The 19746-nt window shown below is 44.4% G+C and overlaps 1 protein-coding gene across 1 annotated transcript in view; it reads right to left on the bottom strand.

Moving 5' to 3' along the window:
- Window positions 1-19746, bottom strand: part of BBS2 (Bardet-Biedl syndrome 2) — a 1992563-nt gene that overhangs the window by 402025 nt on the left and 1570792 nt on the right. The window contains exon 13 of the mRNA XM_044079541.1: window positions 14828-14959. Within this exon, the coding sequence (XP_043935476.1) occupies window positions 14828-14959 (132 nt within the window). The remainder of the gene's footprint in view (window positions 1-14827; window positions 14960-19746) is intronic.

Genomic DNA, 19746 nt, shown 5'->3' with positions numbered 1-19746 from the left:
CTGCACCTTGTGTTTGTAAGGCAAACACCTTAACCATTAGGCCACATTCCCAACCCCCTCAGAAATGTGATTCAAACCCATGCCTCCAGTGGAGACTGCGACCTGAACGCAGCACCTTAGACCGCAAATAAACAGACTCTGCTAGGCTCGAAACCATGACTCTATACACCATAGACAAAGTGACTTACCACTAAGCCGTGACAGATATATAGTTTTAGACCTTGGCTTTGGCAGATCAAACTCTAGACCCAACCTAGTTTGGTTAAGGATAGATCATGCTTATTAATCTATTAATCCCAGTAGATTTCTTCGATAAAGTCACCAAAGCCCTGGATAAAGGTGAGAGAGTGAATACTGCCTATCTTGACCTAGCCAAGGCATTTGACACAGTAGCCACTCAGGTATCACTGAGAATGTCTCCCAGCTGAGGATTAACCCTTATGTTACTAGATGGGTAGATAACTGGCTCACTGACAAAACACATACTGTCAAAGTTGGTGACTCCACCTCTACCGGTAGACCCATCACCAGTGCTGTACCACAAGGATCTGTGTTGAGCCCTTTACTGTTTAGAATCTATTTCTCGCAAGTCCAGGCTAAAGTAAACGGCCTTTGGCTTACCAAATTCACTGATCATTGCAAACTAGGTGCAATCACGGAGTCCTCCAATGATGTTAACATATTACAGTAGGAGCTAACACAGACAAATGACTGGTGCCAAAGCCAAGGTCTAAAAGTAAATGCAAAAAAGTGCATTATTAGCCCCTTTGGCAAAGCAGAATTCCCTCCTAATTACAATACTGAGACCACCTCCCCTAAGTTCAAACTCAGTGGTGTAAGATCTGGGAACACAGGTAGATGGCAATCTGAACTTCAACCACCAAGTTTCCACAGTGATAAGGAAAGCCTTCTACATCACGAACATAATAAGTAAGGGCATTGTATCCAAGTCTAAGGATGTTAGAACTCCACTGTAATCAACCCTCAACAGGCCATTAATAGAGTACAATGCTCCCTTCTGCATGTACCTCACCAGACACCTGCAGCAGCTGGAGAGACCACAAAGGTTTCTCATCAAGAAAACACAAGGCCCTCCAAACCATGACTTAACATGGATAGACTGAAAGCCCTGACACTGTACTCTATCATATAGGCTGCTGAGAGATGACTTGTGCCTGGCCTACAAGACACTCTCTGACCTTACCCTGATGGATATACTGCACATCTGCAAGTCAAATGGCACAACAGTCACTCACTCTAGGGATCTTAACCTAGTCTGTGATATTAACAGAACATGCTAAAGAGAGAGCTGCATCTCCCAGAGATTGCTGCTACTCTGGAATAAACTTCCAATTCATGTGAAGCAGAGCTCCTCACTGACCCTATTCAAGCGCAACCTGGACAAATGGATGGGACACCTCAAATTCACCCTGGGTGAGGCACCCATGCAGACTTCAAAGAAATTTTCCACAGCTAGATGGCAAATGCTAGAGGTGTGATGAGGAAGAAAGAGGTAACTGGGAAAATATGTTTTGGGAGTGTAATGAGTTGGCAGACCTCACAAATTCCATAGACAGTACCCTGTCGGAGATACTGGGTGAGCAAATGGGTATAACTAAGGAAATAACTATTTTTTTTTTAAGCTGGGATAAAAGACCTGAACTGACTAGATATAGTAAAGCCTGGCTAAGTTTAATTCTAGTCGCTGCCAAAAAAATAATTATTAGAAAATGGAGATCAAAGTCTAAAAATATATATTTGAAGAATTGAATATTGTAACAGAAATAAAAGAACTGGAAGTGGGGACTTTAGAAAAGGGTAAATGTAAATCAAACAGAAAAAATAGAATTTGTGGGAACAAAATATGGAGAATAATGTTTTGGAACACGAATGAGATTTAAGGGAAGGCGGGAAAAAATAAGTTATGTACTCACCATAACGTTCTATGTGAGTTGTTTATCTTGTCTTTATTCTCACTGATGGGTTCGGAGCTGATCCTCGGCTTCGACATGGTCAATAGCAAAGCTCAAGGTTTAGCAATAGCGCGAGACCAAGCCCCTTATCCCATGATGCACTGCTGGAATTACCTCAGATCTTGTTTGCTGTGTGTACTATATCCCTGGAAGATGTCCACTCTCCCAAAAAGGAAAAAGAATAAGAAGAATTGAACAACCAGAATGATACCAGCCTCTGAGTAAAATGTCAGCCAGGTGGGGGATGGAGGGAGGGATGTGAGAATAAAGGTGAGATAAACAACTCACATGGAATGTTATGGTAAGTACATAACTTCTTTATGAGTTGTTAAATCGCACAGTTTATTCTCACTGATGGGTAGCGTCCCTAGCACCCACAATCCTGGGTGGCTCACGGGAGTACATTTTTCAGGACCGTAAAACCAAATGAAGCCCTGCCCCTGGAGACCTTATCCACTTTGCAATGAGTGATAAAAGTATGAGGCTTAGACCAAGTGGCTGCAGCACAAATGTTATCAAGGGGCAATTTAGCTAGAAAAGCAGAAGGGTTGTTTTAGCCACTGGTCTACCTTTTCTGGCCTCCAAAAGAGATACAAAAAGTTGATCTGATTTCCTAATATCCTTAGTTCTATCAAGATAAAATCTGAGCTGTCTGTGCATGTCAAGTTTGTGCAGCATGTATTCTATTTTGTTGGAATGGTTGGGAAAGAAGACTGGCAACTCAATGACCTGACGGATATTAGACTCAGAACAGACTTTAGGCAAAAAGGAGGGGTTTGTTCTGAGAGATACTCCATCAGCATGGAAAATCAAATAGGGAGGTCTGATAGATAATGCTTGAAGTTCTGACACTCTGCGGGCAGAAGTAATGGCCACTAGAAAAATAGTTTTCCACGACAAAAATTTGAGGTCACAAGACGATGCTGGTTCAAAGGTTGAAAGAATTATCTGAGATAGCATAAAATTCAAACTCCAAGGAGACGAAGGAGACTTCAGTGGGGGCCTCATGTGAAATGTACCTTTGAGAAAAGCCTTAAATAACTTATGGGCCATAATATTTAAACCATCAATTCCAAGATGGAAATTGGATATAGCAGCTAACTGAACCCGAACTGTAGCAGCTGCTGCTCCCTCCTTAAAAATCATAGTAAAAAAATCTAGAATGGATGACAATGGAGCTTGAAAAGGATCAATTTTTTGTTTGCCGGCCCAAATGGAGAACCTCTTCCACTTACTGCGATATAATTTTCTGGTGAAAGGCTTATGGGAAGACAATAGAATTTGTCTTGTGTTGTACAACATGGAATGAAGCCTGGCTATGTGGAGAACTGGATCAGCCAAGCAGTTAGCTTCAGTGACTGCAATGAAGGATGAAGGTCCCCTGACGGGTGTGTCAGCAGATCTGGAACTGGGTCCAGGATCCTCCAGCAGGTGATGGTGAAGAAAGGGAAACCAAATCTGTCGAGGCCATAAGAATAACAGTTCTTCCCAGTGACTTCACTTTCTGTAAAGATCTGGGTATCCGTGGGATTGGAGGAAATGCATATCGGAGGCCAATCGTGTACGAGTGCGTCTCTCGGGGGATGTCCCAGAGGTGGTATCAGGGCAAAGTAGCTTCTGCATTTGGTATAAATAGGACTGGCAAAAAGGTCGCAGCAAGGCTGGCCCCATTTGTGGAAAATCCTGCCCACAATGTCTTGGTTGAGAGACCACTCGTGAGGCAACAAAATTGCCCTGCTCAGCTTGTCCGCTATCACGTTGGATTTCCCTGGGATGTGCATTGCTAACAGAAAACGCTGGTATGGCACAGCCCATTGCTATACTCTGAGGGCTTCTCGACAAAGGGGGTAAGACTTGGTTCTGCCCTGTTTGTTCAAGTACCAGACCACTGACATGCTGTCTGTCTGAATTGCAATCGTCCCTAGAGAAAGAGAGTCCTGAAAATACTGCAATGCCAGAAGTACTGCTCTCATCTCTAGAACATTGATATGCAGATGTGACTCTTGATCCGTCCATGTGCCTTGGACAGTCTTTCCCTGAAGATGCCACCCCCCCACACCCTATCAGGGAAGCATCCGTGGTCACAGTGGCTACTGGGGGAGGGAGCACAAAGGGTCATCCCATTGTGACATGAAGAGATGTCAACCACCACTGAAGGTCCCTCTTGCATGAGTTTGTGATGAGGATCATATGGTTCATTGGCAATTCCTGGTAAGACCATTGGGTGAACAGAAGCCATGGAAGAATTTGCATATGCAGCCTTACGAGAGGCATGGCTAATATTGCTGCCACCATCAAACCTAATACTTTCAAGACCGCTGCGGCTGGAGCTCTGTTCTTTGACACCAATGAGGTGATGTGCTGTCGAAGCAGTGAGACCCTTTTGGCTGGAAGACAGAGTGGTGGTTGAGGTATCTAACTCTGTTCCTATAAAGATGATATGCTGCGATGGCGACAAGGCAGACTTTTTGAAGTTGACCGTAATGCCTAATTGGTTGCAGAGTGTCAGAGTGGATTCGGTTGCCTGAATCAGTTGATGCCTGGTGGTGGAGGTAAAGAGCCAATAGTCTAGGTATGGAAACACCTGGAATCCTAGACGCCTCAGGTAAGCCGTGACCACTGCCATGCATTTGGTGAAAACTCTGGGGGCTGTAATGAGACCAAAGGGCAGGGCTCGAAACTGATAGTGATTGGCTCCCAGCCGGAAACGCAGGTGATCTCTGGAGTGTCTGTCCATCTTTATATGGTAGTACGCGTCCTTGAGATCGATGGAGCACATCCAATCGCCTTTCCCTAAAAAGGGAAGTATGGACTGAAGCATGATCATTCAGAACTTCTCTTTCTTCACAAATTGCTTGAGTGTGCTGAGGTCCAAGATAGGTCTCCAGTCTCCTGTTTTCTTTGGAACCAAAAAGAATCGAATAAGTTCTGAATCCTGTTTGGTCTGCTTGGACTGGCTGGATGACTCTTTTTTTCTAGCAACTTGTGGACCTTTACAGTTGCTTGTTCCCTGAAACTGGGTGGAACATTTGGGATTCTCTTGACAGGAATAGGGGGGGGGGGGAAGAAGGGTATGAAATACCCTCTGGAGATGATGCTTTGTACCCAGGTATCGGATGTTATGTCTAGCCAGGCTTCTGGGTATAAAGACAAGCAACCCCTGACTGCCTCCAGAGCAGGACAGCCGGGTTTCCTTTCAGGAGCGCTGGTAGGGCTGAAGAGAGAATTGACCTCTGTCACCCTGCTGTTGCAGACCCCCTCTGCTGCATGGGTGGCGTCTTCCATTATAACCCATTCCTCTGCCTCTAGAGGGGATTTTGCCACGTGTCTCCTGAAAGGCTCCTTGGGCTTTTGGAATCACATCTTTCTGCCCCTAGGGCCTTTAGGATAAGGCCAAGTAGGGTTAGAAAAGTGGACTCTGATGGCAGTCTTTCCTTCCTGCTCACACCTGGTCAAAGTTTCCTTGACCTTGGGCCCAAACAAGGATGAACCATCAAATGGGGTGTTGATAAATGAAGACTTGAAGGGCTCTGCGAAGGAACAGAGACGCATCCAGGCATGTCTACACAGAGCAATGCCTGAACAAGTGGCCCTGGCTCGAACCATCAGCTGCGTAAGATATGAGATGCATGGACGAGTTCACAGTCGAGTTTAGAGTAGCGAGCTGGTTGGTAACTTTGTCAGAGACCCCTGCAGCTACCGTACCCTGGATAGTATCTCCTAGCCCTTTCAGGAGATCTCTTTGGAGTCTGGTGAAGTGGGTTAAATAATTCAGTGATCAAAGAGAAAAAGTCAGTGAACTATACATGCGTTTTCCATATCTATCTATGATCCTAGAATCTCTGTTAGGAGGATGGATAGATGAGGAAGTCTCAGACATTTCCTTCTTGTTGGCCGTTGCCACCACCACCATGGCATCAACAGGCACTCCCTTAGTCAAAAAAGGTTTATCCACGGGGGAGGAGATTACCTTATTTGGCCTCCGAGGGACAGGTTCCATGGCCTCCGGTGACTCCCATGCCTTATGAGAAATCAGATCCATGAGCTCGTCGTAAGGTGGAGACACCCAAGAGATGGAAGCTTGAGACCCGAAAGCCTTCAGAAGCACTGACTCATCCTCAGTAGGGCTTTTGGACTGCCAATCATCCCTCTGCCTAAGGATCTCTAGCATCTCCACAAAGGGGATATCCTCAGAGAGAGATCGAGGGGACCCTTCTGACTCATCCATGTCAGTGTCAGATGTCAAAGACTCCTGTGGGAAGACAAAGTGTCTCCTCTTACACAACCTCTTCCTGGAGACCTCCTCAGCAGGAGCCTCTGGAGAGGTTTCGGAAGAGCAAGGGGCACCCTGTGGGGCTACCTGAGGCTCAGGGTCTCTACGCTTGGGTTGGCTGATAGAAACAGAAACAGACACAGGTGCTTGAGGGGAGGAGGAAGCCGGACCTGATGCTGAAGATGTCCTTGGAGACATAACTCTCATAGCTTCGAAAGCACCACTGCTCCGACGAGGAGTAATGGACCCAAAGGAATCACCTAATCCTCCCGCACCGAAGCCATGGGCTCCAAGCCCGACGTAGGAGCTGAGCTCATCCAAGCCGAAGCCCCAAGTGGAACAGTCAGCACCGACAAGTCGTAACGACTACCCTCACCGGACCCGACAGGAGAGTGTTGGCTCCTAGAGTCCCCGGTCGGCGCTGAGGACGTCTGAGCAGATGGAACCGAAGATACCGGGGCAGGTCTCTGCTCCACAGGATTAACAAACATCAAGTCGACCTCCTCCGGCTCTGAAGGTCCGGTATGGCTCAGAGGAGGAGCAGTCAAGTCCAGGGTGATGGTCTTCAGCTCAGACGGGAGTGTCGGAGCCGACAATAATTTGGCAAGGCCTGGTGCCCTTAAGAGCTTCTGCACCAAATGGTCCATATCCAGATCAGTGAGGCTGACAGAAGACTTTGATGAATGCACAGATGGTGCCGTTTGAAGCAAAGGAGATGAAGGAGTCTCAGAGACTGGCTCCAAGGCTGTGAGCTGGCTCCGACAGGAAGGCACACTTGGCTCCAAGGTCAATGGAACTGATGGCCCTGAATCATCCATTTTCTTACCCTTCTTAAATCCCCTGGAATCCAAAGAAGATTCTGAAGACTTAGATGACTTGCTGGCACCATCCTGGTCACTCAAAGCTTCAGAGAAGGGGTGCTTAAGCAAGCCCCGATCCACCAATTTTCTCTTCCTTTCTAACAGCACTCTAGAAGAGAAGGAATGACAAATACTACAGGATTCTTGTAGGTGCTTCGCACCCAAACAGTATACACACTGAACGTGCCCATCAGTGACTGACATCTTTTGCCCACAGTCTGGACATTTCTTGAAGCTTGACTTAGATTTTTCTTTAACTTCAGACATGACTATGTTAATGCTTAAACTCTATCACAACTAATAGCAAATATGAAACAGTTTTAACACACACTACATATATATATATATATATATATATATATATATATATACTGACAAAACTATCTAATAAACTCTATCACAACTATCCACTAAAGGCCAAGGCCAAAAACTGCCAGAAAAAGAAGTTATGTACCTACCATAACATTCCATGTTATTTGTCTTCTTCTCGCCTTCTTTCTTGCTGGTTGGGTTCGGAGCCGATCCTCTGCTCTGACTCAGCCATCTTCTAAAGCTCGAGAGCTATTTACCAGCTCGAGGCCTTCCCATATCCCATGATGCCTGGCGCTAGATACCCAGATCTCGTTTGGTAAGTCTAACTGCAGACATAAAAAGGAAGGAATCCTATCCTATAATGCATAAAGCCTACCATAGAGACTACTAGGCAGAGAGGAATAGCCAGAGAAGACTCAACCAGTGAAAAACCATAAGGAACTCTTCTCGGTCTACTAGGATAGGGGGATGGAGGGTGGGACGCAAGAAAGAAGGAGAGAAGAAGACAACTAACACGGAACGTTATGGTAGGTACATAACTTCTTTATGTTAAGTTGTCTATCTCGCCTTCATTCTTGCTGGTTGGGACAGCGTCCCTAGCACCTAAAATCCTGGGTGGCTCAGTGGAGCAAACTCTTCAGAACAGTGGAACCAAAATCAGCTCTGCTCCTGGAAACCACGTCCAACTTATAATGCAAAATGAAAGTATGTGGGTTGGCTCAAGTAGCAGCAGCACAAATAGATTATATTGGCAACCTAGCCTGAAAGGCCACAGAAGTGGCTAAAGCTCTGGTGGAGTAACCTTTTGGTTCAACAGGCAATTCTTTATTCCTCATTTGATAGATAAATGTGATGATAGAAGTCAACCACCTGGATAAGGTTACTTCTGAAACTGGAAGACCTTGTTTACCCTCAGCATAGGAAAGAAAAAGCTGTTCCGATTTTCTGATGTGCTTAGTCCTATGCAAATAAAAGCGTAGTTGCCTGTGAACATGTAACTGATGCAACTTATATTCTGCCCTGTTGGAGTGGTTGGGAAAAAATCCAGGAAGGTCAATGGACTGAATCAAGTTATTCTCAGAACAGACCTTAGGAAGGAAGGAAGGATTAGTCCTGACAGCAACCCTGTCATTGTGGAACACTAGGTACGGAGGACGGATACAAAGGTTCTGAAGTTCCGAAACTCTTCTGGCTGAGGTAATCGCGACCAGTAAGAGGGTTTTCCAAAATAAAAACTTCAAAGAACAAGAAGCTGCAGGTTCGAAGGGGGGCAAAATTAGAGAAGCTAAAATCAAATTCAAATCCCATGGGGGCGGGGGATCTCTCACTGGGGGCCTGAGCAGAGTGGTCCCTTTGAGAAAGGCTTTACATAGCTTAAGAGACATGATATTACTTTCCGACAGGCCAATGTGAAAATCTGAAATTGCAGCTAACTGAACTCTAATTGTAGTGGAAGCGGACCCAGCATGAAAGAGTTTTGCAAGAAATTCCAAAATGTGGTGTACAGGGGCTGAAAAGGGGTCAATACTCTTAGCCTCTGCCCAGGAAGAAAAACGTTTCCACTTACTAGCATAAGTTTTTCTAGTTGTAGACTTGTGTGATGATAAAATGATCTCACGCACAGTGTAGGAGATACCAGGAAGCCTGGCTAAAGTTGGAAGTGGAGCAACCAAGCAGTGAGCTGGAGAGATTGTAGGGATTGGTGCAGCCCGCCCGATTGATGGATCAGAAGGTCTGGAACTGAGTCCAGAGTCCAAGGCTGCTCGAGAAGATGATGATGCAGGAATGGGAACCATATTTGTTGAGGCCAGTAAGGAGCAATGAGGATAATTTTGCAGCCCAATACGGAAGCTTTCTGCATTAGTTTCGGGATTAGGGAAAACGGAGGGAATGCATACAGAAGTCCCTGAGGCCAATCGTGGACTAGAGCGTCTCTGGGGAAATGTCTGGAAAGTGGAAGGAGAGAGAAGAAATTGCTGCACTTGCTATTGAAGGGGGTAGCAAAAAGGTCGCAGCAAGGTTGGCCCCATTTGCGGAAGATTTGGTCCGCCACTACCTGATTCAGAGACCACTCATGAGGCATGAGAATTGCTCTGCTCAGCCAGTCTGTTATGACGTTGGATTTCCCAGGGATGTGCGTTGCTATCAGAAACCATTGGGAAGAGATCGCCCACTGCCAGAGTCTGAGTGCTTCTCGACATAGGGGGTAGGACCTGGTTCCGCCCTGCTTGTTGATGTACCACACTACTGACATATTGTCCATTTGAATTGCAATGGTCCTGGTAGGAAGAGAGTCCTGAAGAGCTTGCAACACTAAAAGCACGGCCCTCATCTCCACGACGTTTATGTGCAGATGGTACTCGGGAGATTGCCAGGTGCCTTGGACTGTTCTGCCCTGATAATGCCCCCCCACCCGATCAGGGAGGCATCCATGGTCACCGTAGCAACTGGAGGGGGGAGTACAAATGGTCTGCCCTGGGGCACTGATGTGGAGAACATCCATCAAGCAAGGTGCTTTCTGCATGCTTCTGTGATTATAATCATGTGAGACATGAAAGCTGCTGGAAGGACCATTGGGTGAAAAGAAGCCACTGGAGAATCCTCATCTGAAAACGAGCTAGAGGAACAAGTATGATCGCTGCTGCCATGAGACCCAAAGTTTGGAGGACGAACCTGGCTTGAATTTTTTTGCATCCTAATAAGACCTGCACATGTCGGCGAATGACTAACACCCTGTCTGGTGGAAGGCTGGCTGACATGTCTTCTGTATTTAATTTTGCGCCTATAAAGGTGATAGACTGACAGGGCGACAATGCAAACTTTTCAAAATTTATTGCGATACCTAGCCTGGAACAAGTCTAGATAGTGTAGTCTCTGGCTTGTAGAAGGTGATGCCTGGTGGAAGCAGTGAGGAGCCAGTCGTCTAAATATGGAAACACCTGGAATCCTTGCCGTCTGAGGTGAGTGGTAACTACTGCCATACATTTGTTGAACACCCTGGGGGCTGTGGTGAGACCAAAGGGCAGAGCTCTGAACTGATAATGGCTGGCTCCCAGCCGGAAGCGAAGGAATCTTCTGGAGCGTCTGTCCATTTTGATGTGGTAGTACGCAGCCTGAAGATCTATGGAGCACATCCAATTGTCCAGACCCAGAAAGGGTAAAATGGACTGTAGCATGACCATCTTAAACTTCGTTCTTTGTACAGACCTATTTAGTCTGCTGAGATCCAGAATGGGTCTCCAGTCCCCTGTCTTTTTTGGTACCAAAAAGAACCTTGAGTAAATTCCGAATCCTTGCTGGTCTGCTGGGACTTGCTGGATGGCCCTTTTTCTTAGCAGTTTTGAAACTTCTTGAACTGCTTGATCCCTTAGATTGGGTAGAACATCTGGAAGGGACTTGTTTAACAATACAGGAGTGCGAACAAAGGGAATTCTGTAGCCTCCAGATATAACAGACTGTACCCATTTGTCTTGTGTTATGTCTTGCCAGGCTCTTGGGTACAGCGATAACCTTCCCTTGACTGCCTCCAGAGGTGGGCAGCCGGGGCAACCCTTCAGGGATGCTGGAAGGGCTTGTCAGAGAAGGATTCTCTGCTGCCCTGGTTTTGCGGACCCCCTCTGCCACGAGGGCGGTGTCTGTTATTGTTCCCTCCTCTGCCCCTGGATGGGAACTCACCACGTGTGTTAGGCAAGGCTCCCTGGGATTTCCGGAACCACATCTTTCCACTCTTCTAACCTTTGGGATATGGTCTGGAAGGAGTGGAAAAATGGACTCCCATGGCAGAGAGAGTCTTGCCTTCCTGCTCACACTTGGTAAGGGTGTCCTTCACCTGTGATCCAAAAAGAGAGGAACCATCAAAGGGGGTGTTGGTGAAAGATGCTCTGAAAGGTCCCGCAAAGTTACAAAGCCGCATCCAAGCATGCCTCCTTATGGCAATGCCTGTGCCTGCGGATCTACTCGCACCATCAGCTGCATAGGAAATGAGCCTCATGGAGTTCACAACTGAATTAAGAGTCGCCAGCTGGGAGGCTGCCTTAGCCTGGGCCCCCTCAGCTGATGGATCTTGGAGGGTATCTCCAAGCTCTTTAAGGAGATCCCTTTGAAGATGGGTAAAGTGGCACAAATAATTCAGAAACCTCATGGAAAAAGTCACTGAAGAGAACATCCACTTCCCATATCTGTCCATCGTCCTGGACTCCTGGTTAGGGGGATGGATAGATGAAGAAGTTTCAGCCAACTTCTTCTTTGTGGCTGCTGCTACCACCATGGCATCAATGGGAACACCTTTGGTCAAAAACTGTTTATCCTGTGGTGCAGTTATAAATTTTGCAGGTCTTCTGGGGGTCGGTTCCACTGTGTCTGGAGCTGACCACGCCTTCCGAGCCACCACAGACATCAGTGGGTCGAAAGGCGGAGACACCCAGGAGGTGAAAGGTCGGGATCCAAGCACATCCAGGAATACCAACTCATCCTCGGAAGGGCTAAGGGTAGTCCAGTTCCCCCTCTGCCTAAGCATCTCAAGGATGTCTGAGAATGAGACATCTTCAAGGGGGATCTCAAGGACCCTTCCGAATCCTCTAAGTCGGTATCTGATGTGACAGACTCAGGGGAGTCAACATGCTTCCTCTTGCATTTCCTCTTACGAGGTGGCTCCTCTGAATTATCAGGGGAGGCCTCAGAAGAGGAAGATACACCCAAAGGGGTGCCCTGGAGCGTTGGTTCTGCACGCTTGGGGTCTGGAGGAGGGGCAGAGGCAGGCGCAGGCACCATAGGGGGAGGAGCCGAATGGGATGATCATGGGGCTGACTCAGGGGCCAGCACACTCCTCATGACCTCAAAGGCGTCCCTGCTCAGATGCTGAGAAGGCTCTGGTTCCGAAGAGATTGGAATCCCTCTCTGCACCGAGGGGGATGGCTCCGAAGCCGATGTAGGAGCCGAGCTCACCTGCGCCGAAGCCCCAAGGGGGAGAACGGGGTCGGACAAAGGTCCGATGCCACTCGCCCCTCGGAGCCGACGAGGGAGTCTCGGCGCCCAGATCCCTCCAAGGACGGTACCAAGGAAGTGATCGGAGCTGACGACAGAACCGAAGGAGAAGGTATCAGTGCCGACGGTTCCACGACTCGAACCCCAACGAACTCCGGCCCCGAACTCAAGGGGGGAGTCAGAGGAGGAATAACTGCAGACAAAGATGAAGCTGACCTCTGATGAGGGGGGCTGGACAACATTGTTGCTAGGGCCTGCGATTTCAAAAGCCTGCTGACCACTCTCTCCACGTCGTGGTCTGAAAGTCTTGATGACCGAGAAGAGTGGGAGGACCGATGACTGTGCTCCGATTGGAGCAGAGGAGACCTCAGAGCCGAAAGTATCGACTCCAGGGAGGGAGACCTAAATCTCTTTCGACTCCCCGACGGCTCCGAAGTGCGTGTCGGAACTGACTGAGAGGCAGGCACATCGGTTCCAGCCGGAACCGAGGCAGAAGTAGTAGCTTCACCCAACAACTGCTCCGAACTGGGAGTTGAAGATTTAGGTGGCTTGGAGGACTTCACTGGCTGAGCATTAGCCGGTGACTCCTCGGGCTTAAGTAAATCCCGTAGGATTAACTTATTTCTACGCTGCTGCAGGACTCTTGGGCTGAAAGCATGGTAAACCGAACAAGAGTCCTGCAGGTGCACTGTGCCCAGACAATAGACACAAGAAGTGTGACCATCTGTCAGAGACATCTTCTGACAGCATGAGTCACACTTCTTGAATCCGGACACCTTGGTATCCTTGGACATACCTGAAGGAAGGAACACCAAACACAATACACAACAAAAACAATTTCAGGCTATAATAATTATCACACACACAAAAAAGTTACCACACCCAAAAAACAGCCAAGAATAGACACAATATTCTATCAACAACAAATAGACTAAACTAGGTAAACTAACTTCTTTTTTTTTTTTTTTTTAAATGGAAAAAGGGTTAGCCTCTAACTTAAATGGCTACTTCAGGAGCGAGTGAGGGGGGAGGGGAAAACTCTCTAACTAAAACGAGTTTTCTGAAGAGAAGGGGAATTCAGGAAAGAAAACTATAGACTTAAAGCAAAGATATCCTAAGAAAGATTGTATACTATAAATTACAAACTACACTGAAAACCTACTAGTTTTTTTTACCAAAAAACAGATAAACAATGAAAAATATACGACCTGAGCCAGTAAGACAACCTCGCAACAGAAGCGGCAAACAAGATCTGGGTATCTAGCGCCAGCATCATGGGATATGGAGAGGCCTCGAGCCAGTAAACAGCTCTCGAGCTTTAGAAGATGGCCGAGTCGGAGCCGAGGATCGTCTCGGAACCCAACCAGCAAGAATGAAGGCGAGATAGACAACTTAACATCAACTATTAAGAAGGGGCTAACAGTCTAAATCACACTAAAGTAGCACTGAACTAACACTGTAAGAAAATAGAAAAAAGTTTGTAAAAACTTGCTAATAGATGAAAACAGTCTTGAGCAATGCTGAAACCAAGAGATCCATGCCATGGCAAACCAGATCTGAGGTAATTCCAGCAGTGCATCATGGGGTAAGGGGCTTGGTTTCGAGCTATTGCTAAACCTTGAGCTTTGCTATCAGCTGTGTCGGAGCGGAGGATCAGCTCTGAACCCATCAGTGAGAATAAACGGCGAGAGTTAACTTCACATTGAGCAATTTATATAATGTTGGATTGATGATAGTAATACAAAAAATATGTGATGTATAATATCTGTAACTAATAACAAGGTAAAATGATTTGCTTTCTTTTATATAAATGTATATTTTCCTTTGTCTTAAGTAAATTCAGCAAAGGTATTAAATAAAAATACTTGTGTCTACTTATCCTTAGTATTTCCTAAAACTGCATGCCAGGGACATCTACTTGAAATGTCTTGGAGCTGTCCTTAAAAGAACATGTTTATTATGAAAGCTTACTGTCTCTTACTCATCAAGATAGCTCTATAAATGGGTGCACTTCCAATCAACAATAACATGTCATGCCTGTATTATTTGTGATAAAAGCTCCAGTTAGTAAATGTCATGCTGTTTTATGTACAAATTACTTAATATATTTCATCCTCTCTTGGGATGCCAGCAGCAAATGCACAACTACATTTATAGGTACCTGTCAACATAAAAGCACAAAGGTGTTACAAGATCCTCCAGTGCCACTGCATCCATTACTACTAAGGTACTGACTTTGTATGCGAGTGCATGATTCCTCCTACATTAGCACTTTATACAATTGCATCAGTGGCTATACCACCAGCTACTAATTATTATTTTCAAACTTGCCATTGCCATTGTATGAAGTAATGATGTCACTAATCTAGGAACTAGACAACATTCACAATGAAGAAACATACAAATGAACAGTTCAGATATCATACCTGTCCATTTTGCTTCATTCTAATGAAGAGTGGACCAGCACCTCGCAAAGACACAAAGCACACTTTAAAGAGTGAACTCTGGCACTCAATGTCTTCTGTCAACAGGAAATTCTGGTTCAGCCACATTGCAACCTTAAAAAACAAATAGAAAATAGGAATTAGGAATTATTATATTCCAAAACTGTGGGAGAGACAAAGGATTTGTTTTGGTGCACAACTGCTTGACAGTGCAGCATAGTTAGCTGCAGTTTTGTACATAATTTTGTGTCACTTGACTATCAAAATGACTTGTACAGATGCTTGCGTTAAAAATGTATCAACAGTGTTATTATAACTGAGTAAATGTTTATGTTTAAACAAAGAATTCTGGAATGGAAGAGTAGAAGTCTGTGAAATTGTCCTATAATTTTCAAATACTGCAAGAGATCTTAGCAAAGTTCTGAAAGTGTATTGTACCAGAGTCAGGTGATCAAATGCAATGTCAATCTATAACCAGCACTGAGAGGATGGAACTCTCCCAGCAGCATGTTTTGTTTTCTTTGGAACCCAATATAAAAATCTATGCAAGTTAGTTGAGTTACTTCAGTTTAGTTTGAAGCTCATCACCTTGACTTGTGGAAGCAAGCATCTCAGCAGCTAATCTTGCCTTGCTGTATTAATTAAGTTAGAAAGGGAACAGTTATTCTTTAGACAGTCAGGAAATACAGTGAGATGAGTTACATAATGTTTTTCTGGATCTGTTTGAATCTCCCCAACTATGTTATTTCTCCTGTGATTGAAACTCTGATGTTTATTGTAATTAGATATTTAGTATTTTCAGGTTTTTTTTCTATTTTATTTATTATTGAATATTTTTATACATTTCATTGAGATTGGTCTTTTAGAGAATACTTTTAACATCTTGAGAGCACTTGTGCTTATTTTATTGAAGCCTTGGCCACTCTGAAAAGCCTGGCTGCTTTGGTTGCACTCTACCATTTCTGTTAGTATAGATTTTACTCAGTATAATTGGATACACTTGTAAGAGTCTGAGAATAGTTGATGGGTGGCAGTGTAGCTACCTTATAGTCTGGGCAGAAGGGGTACAGTTAGTAAACCTGTACCAGCCTTTCCCAGGTGTGTGTGTGTGTGTGTGTGTGTGTGTGTGTGTGTGTGTGTGTGTGTGTGTGAGAAAATCAAATACCCAGGTGTGGGTATGTCAGACACTTGGAAATGGGAGACAATGCTACAAAGTGAATTGTTTGGGATCTGGAAAGAGAGAGTGTGTCCAGTCCCATGTCTGAAGTGTGTTCCCTGTGTGCTCCTGGGGGAAATTGTGCTTGATGCAGAGAACTGCATCTTAAAACATTGTGTCAATCCATTCCTGTTTTTAGTAACTGTCTCTCACTGGTGTCAATGGTGAGGATTGAGGCTCCTTGATTACTGGTCCGGGGTAAAGAGAGTCTGTCACAATGTGTGTGTGTGTGTATATATAATATATATATATATATATATATATATATATATATATATATATATATATATATATATATATATATATATATATGGGTCTAGGATATTTCACCAAAAGCACATTTCACCTAAACTCAAATTGGTGTGCACTTTTCACTGAAAGCACAATTCACCTAAAACACAATTCACCAAAACACATTTCACCTAAAGTTGTAGATGGCCTTGTCCCCACTGTAGTGCGACCCTGGAGTTAGTATATATAGTGGGGGGGGGGGGCACAGCCCACCACATATATTAAATATTTTGAACTACATACATGGATACTTGCAATTGCAATATATTACTCTTTTCCAAACATATCTACTTAAAAAAAAAGATATATATATATATATATATATATATATATATATATATGTGTGTGTATGTCCACTTTCAAATCTTAAAGCCCAGATGATCAAACTTTTGAAATCTCTAAACAAAAAAAAAATATCTAACACGCTAAAGCTTCTGAAGTCATGTTTTTGCAGGGGGGCAAGCCCCCCTGCATCCTCCATTTGGGGGGGATGTACCCCACCCCCTGCTACTTAAATATACCAACTCTGAGGTCACACTACAGTGAAGGGAATGGTAAAGTTCCCATTCTGCACTGTATGGTGATCTCCATTGACAAGTTTTGAGATTTTAAAACTTCGATCCTTTGGGCTTCGGTAATTAGAGGTTCCAAATTTTACATCAGAAATATAAAAAATATGTATACACTCATAATAAACAAATGCAGGCCAATTTAACAGATAGCCCATTTTCTAAGTATAACAATGCCCTCCAGGGTATTTATGATAGGGGAAATAATGGACCTTTCAAGGTGGGAAGGCACTCCACTTATAGTTCTGGCCCTTATAATATCTGAGGGTGGTCCATTTTTTCTCCAGTAACACCCACCCTGTCTGGTATTTTGTTGTATCTACTATGCAAGCAATTAAGTTAATATCAATGTAACATGTAGACAGTGCCAAATGTATTTGTAATGTTTCAACATTTAAAGCATAATTATCACCATTACTAGTAATGTCATACTAAATATTTATGCAGTAAGTCAGACAACAGCCAGCCATTTCACTTTGCAAAAAAAAAATCTTTTTTTGTGGGGGACTTCTGCTCCCCACCACTGAATGATTTTGAAGACTAATACAAAAATGCTAAAATGAGTCTAACATTGTATTTTGGACAGAAAATCTAAATCATGACCAGATGAACTAACAATTACCTTGTCAGTAATTGCATTCAGTTATTCTATCAAACATTATTACGTACCTACCATAACTGCTGTTCCACCTCTCAGAAAGGCACTAGATGAATGCTGTGATGCACAGCAAGGGAATGACACAAAAGATGCTAACATGACAATGATGCCACATCTAAAGAAATGAATCCAGTACGGTAAACTATAAGCAACAGAGTTAAAGAAAAGTTGAGAGGATAGTCTGAGTACAAAGAAAAATTCCAATCGGCAAAATAATGTCAAGCCAAAGAAGACTACATAGATAGGTTATGAAGCTGATGATTTTATGGTGGTTAACATTTATTTGAGTCTGCAAGAATGCCTGGGTCTAGGTGTTAAACTTTAAGGACATGTGGTCTGTTAGTGGGTGATAAATGGGTGCTTTGACTGAAAATCGCAATCTCTGAAGAGCAGCTACTTTTGTAACTATGAGAAGTCATCAAGGAACCCACTGATCCTTTACTGAATGTACAGGAGCATAAGGTCTGAGGTTGGTAATATGGGAATGTACATCAAGATCTGCCACAATCTTGCTTGGTTGTGAGAAGGGAGAAAAGCCAAAGTGAATGCTATGTACCTTACCCATAATGATGGATCTTCTTGCAAAGGCTGGAATGGCTGCCACAGGTGATTTTTTTCATATCTTTCAGAATCTCTCTCAAGTTCAATCTTCTCCCCTCTCTCCCATAATGCATCTGTGTCCATACTCTCTCCAGATTTTGCCAAGGGATCAACTTGTGAAACTCCTGTATGCATCTACTCTCTGTCCAAACTTGTGTCATTGTCCAACATAAAATTCCATGGGTTCCTGCCTTAACATCTCTTAAGATGATGTATGCTTTACTTCCAGATCTCTAATGGTGGTAGTAAAAAATGTGAAGCACAATCTGTTGCCACCTGCCACTGACTGTGTGAGAATCTCAGGTGGTAGCTATGACTCAGAACACTATACTTACAAGGTTAATGAGTTTTTGCAAATATAAACATCAAAATACAATTTTTTGTGGCTTTAGATTTTTACAAACCTTTGCCAGCTTTATTCATGCACACGAACACCTTCATCAAACAAATACACTTCATTAGAACTGGTAATGACTGTCTCTGACCTGAATGCAAAGGAAATTCCTGGCTGCTGCTGCTATTTTTATGTACAAATATGCATCTTGGAAATCCAAACAGTACATTCACTCTCCCTCCTACAAATATGGAAAGATAGATTGCACCCTGACCATGTGGAGTGTTGCCTTTGTATGTATAGGCTTAGGCAAATAAGAGCCGACATGGGCCTGTGGCCCTTTGTGTTCTTCAGTAGCAAGCACTTGGAGTAAAAACATGGATCCTATCTGGTCTGGGACTTCCTGGATTGCTGTGTTTTTGTAAGCCACTCAACTCCTGAACTGACATCCTTTTTTGCTAGAATGAGACGTCTGAGAGGGGACAAGTTAGTGGTGGTGAAGGTTCTATAAAGGAAGTAGAAAAGCCTCTGGATATAATCACATTGATCCATTTGTCCTTCATGGAAGCCAACCACATATTTAGAGGCAATGAAATGCAACCTCCTGATTGTATCTAGAGGAGGACAGCTGGGCAAGTCCACAGAGGTTAAGCTGTCTGTTCCCTGGGGAAGTATCACAGAACCCCATAGTTTTGCTAAATATCACTGCCTACAGGGCAGTGATCAGTGAAGAAATCCCTATGACCACAGGAGTTCCTGTTGACATGCTGCTCACACTGGGTCTGGTGGAATTTCTTGAGACAAATGTTTTTCTCATCCGTAACTGTGAGCATTTTGCCTTCATGCTCACTCTGTTGCAACCTATCCTGACCTTTGTTCTAAACAAGGTAAACCCATCATATGAGGCATTAGTGAAGACCAACCTGAACTGTTCTGCAAATCTGGTGAGCCTCATCCAGGCCAGTCTCCACATGGAGATGCCTGACCCTGCTGTTCCCATTGCTGTATTCACTGCATCGCCCAACAGCCAGTAGTAATAAATGGTCACTTGTGATTCCATCTGTTTTGGTGCATCACAGAATGGTGTTGATGCTTTTAACTGCTAGATATCACTGAAACTTAATCATATATGCCATGTAGTTGAGGGATGTAATCAAATGAGTACATGTATACTCACTTCCCTGGATGATCCATAAAGTACAGTTGTGTGAGTAAATGTACCATAGCAGTAGA

Source organism: Protopterus annectens, chromosome 8.part0 (assembly GCF_019279795.1).
Source record: "Protopterus annectens isolate FY-2018-M chromosome 8.part0, PAN1.0, whole genome shotgun sequence".
In the NCBI taxonomy this organism is placed as follows: domain Eukaryota; kingdom Metazoa; phylum Chordata; order Ceratodontiformes; family Protopteridae; genus Protopterus; species Protopterus annectens.
This window is presented reverse-complemented; position numbering and strand designations above follow the sequence as displayed.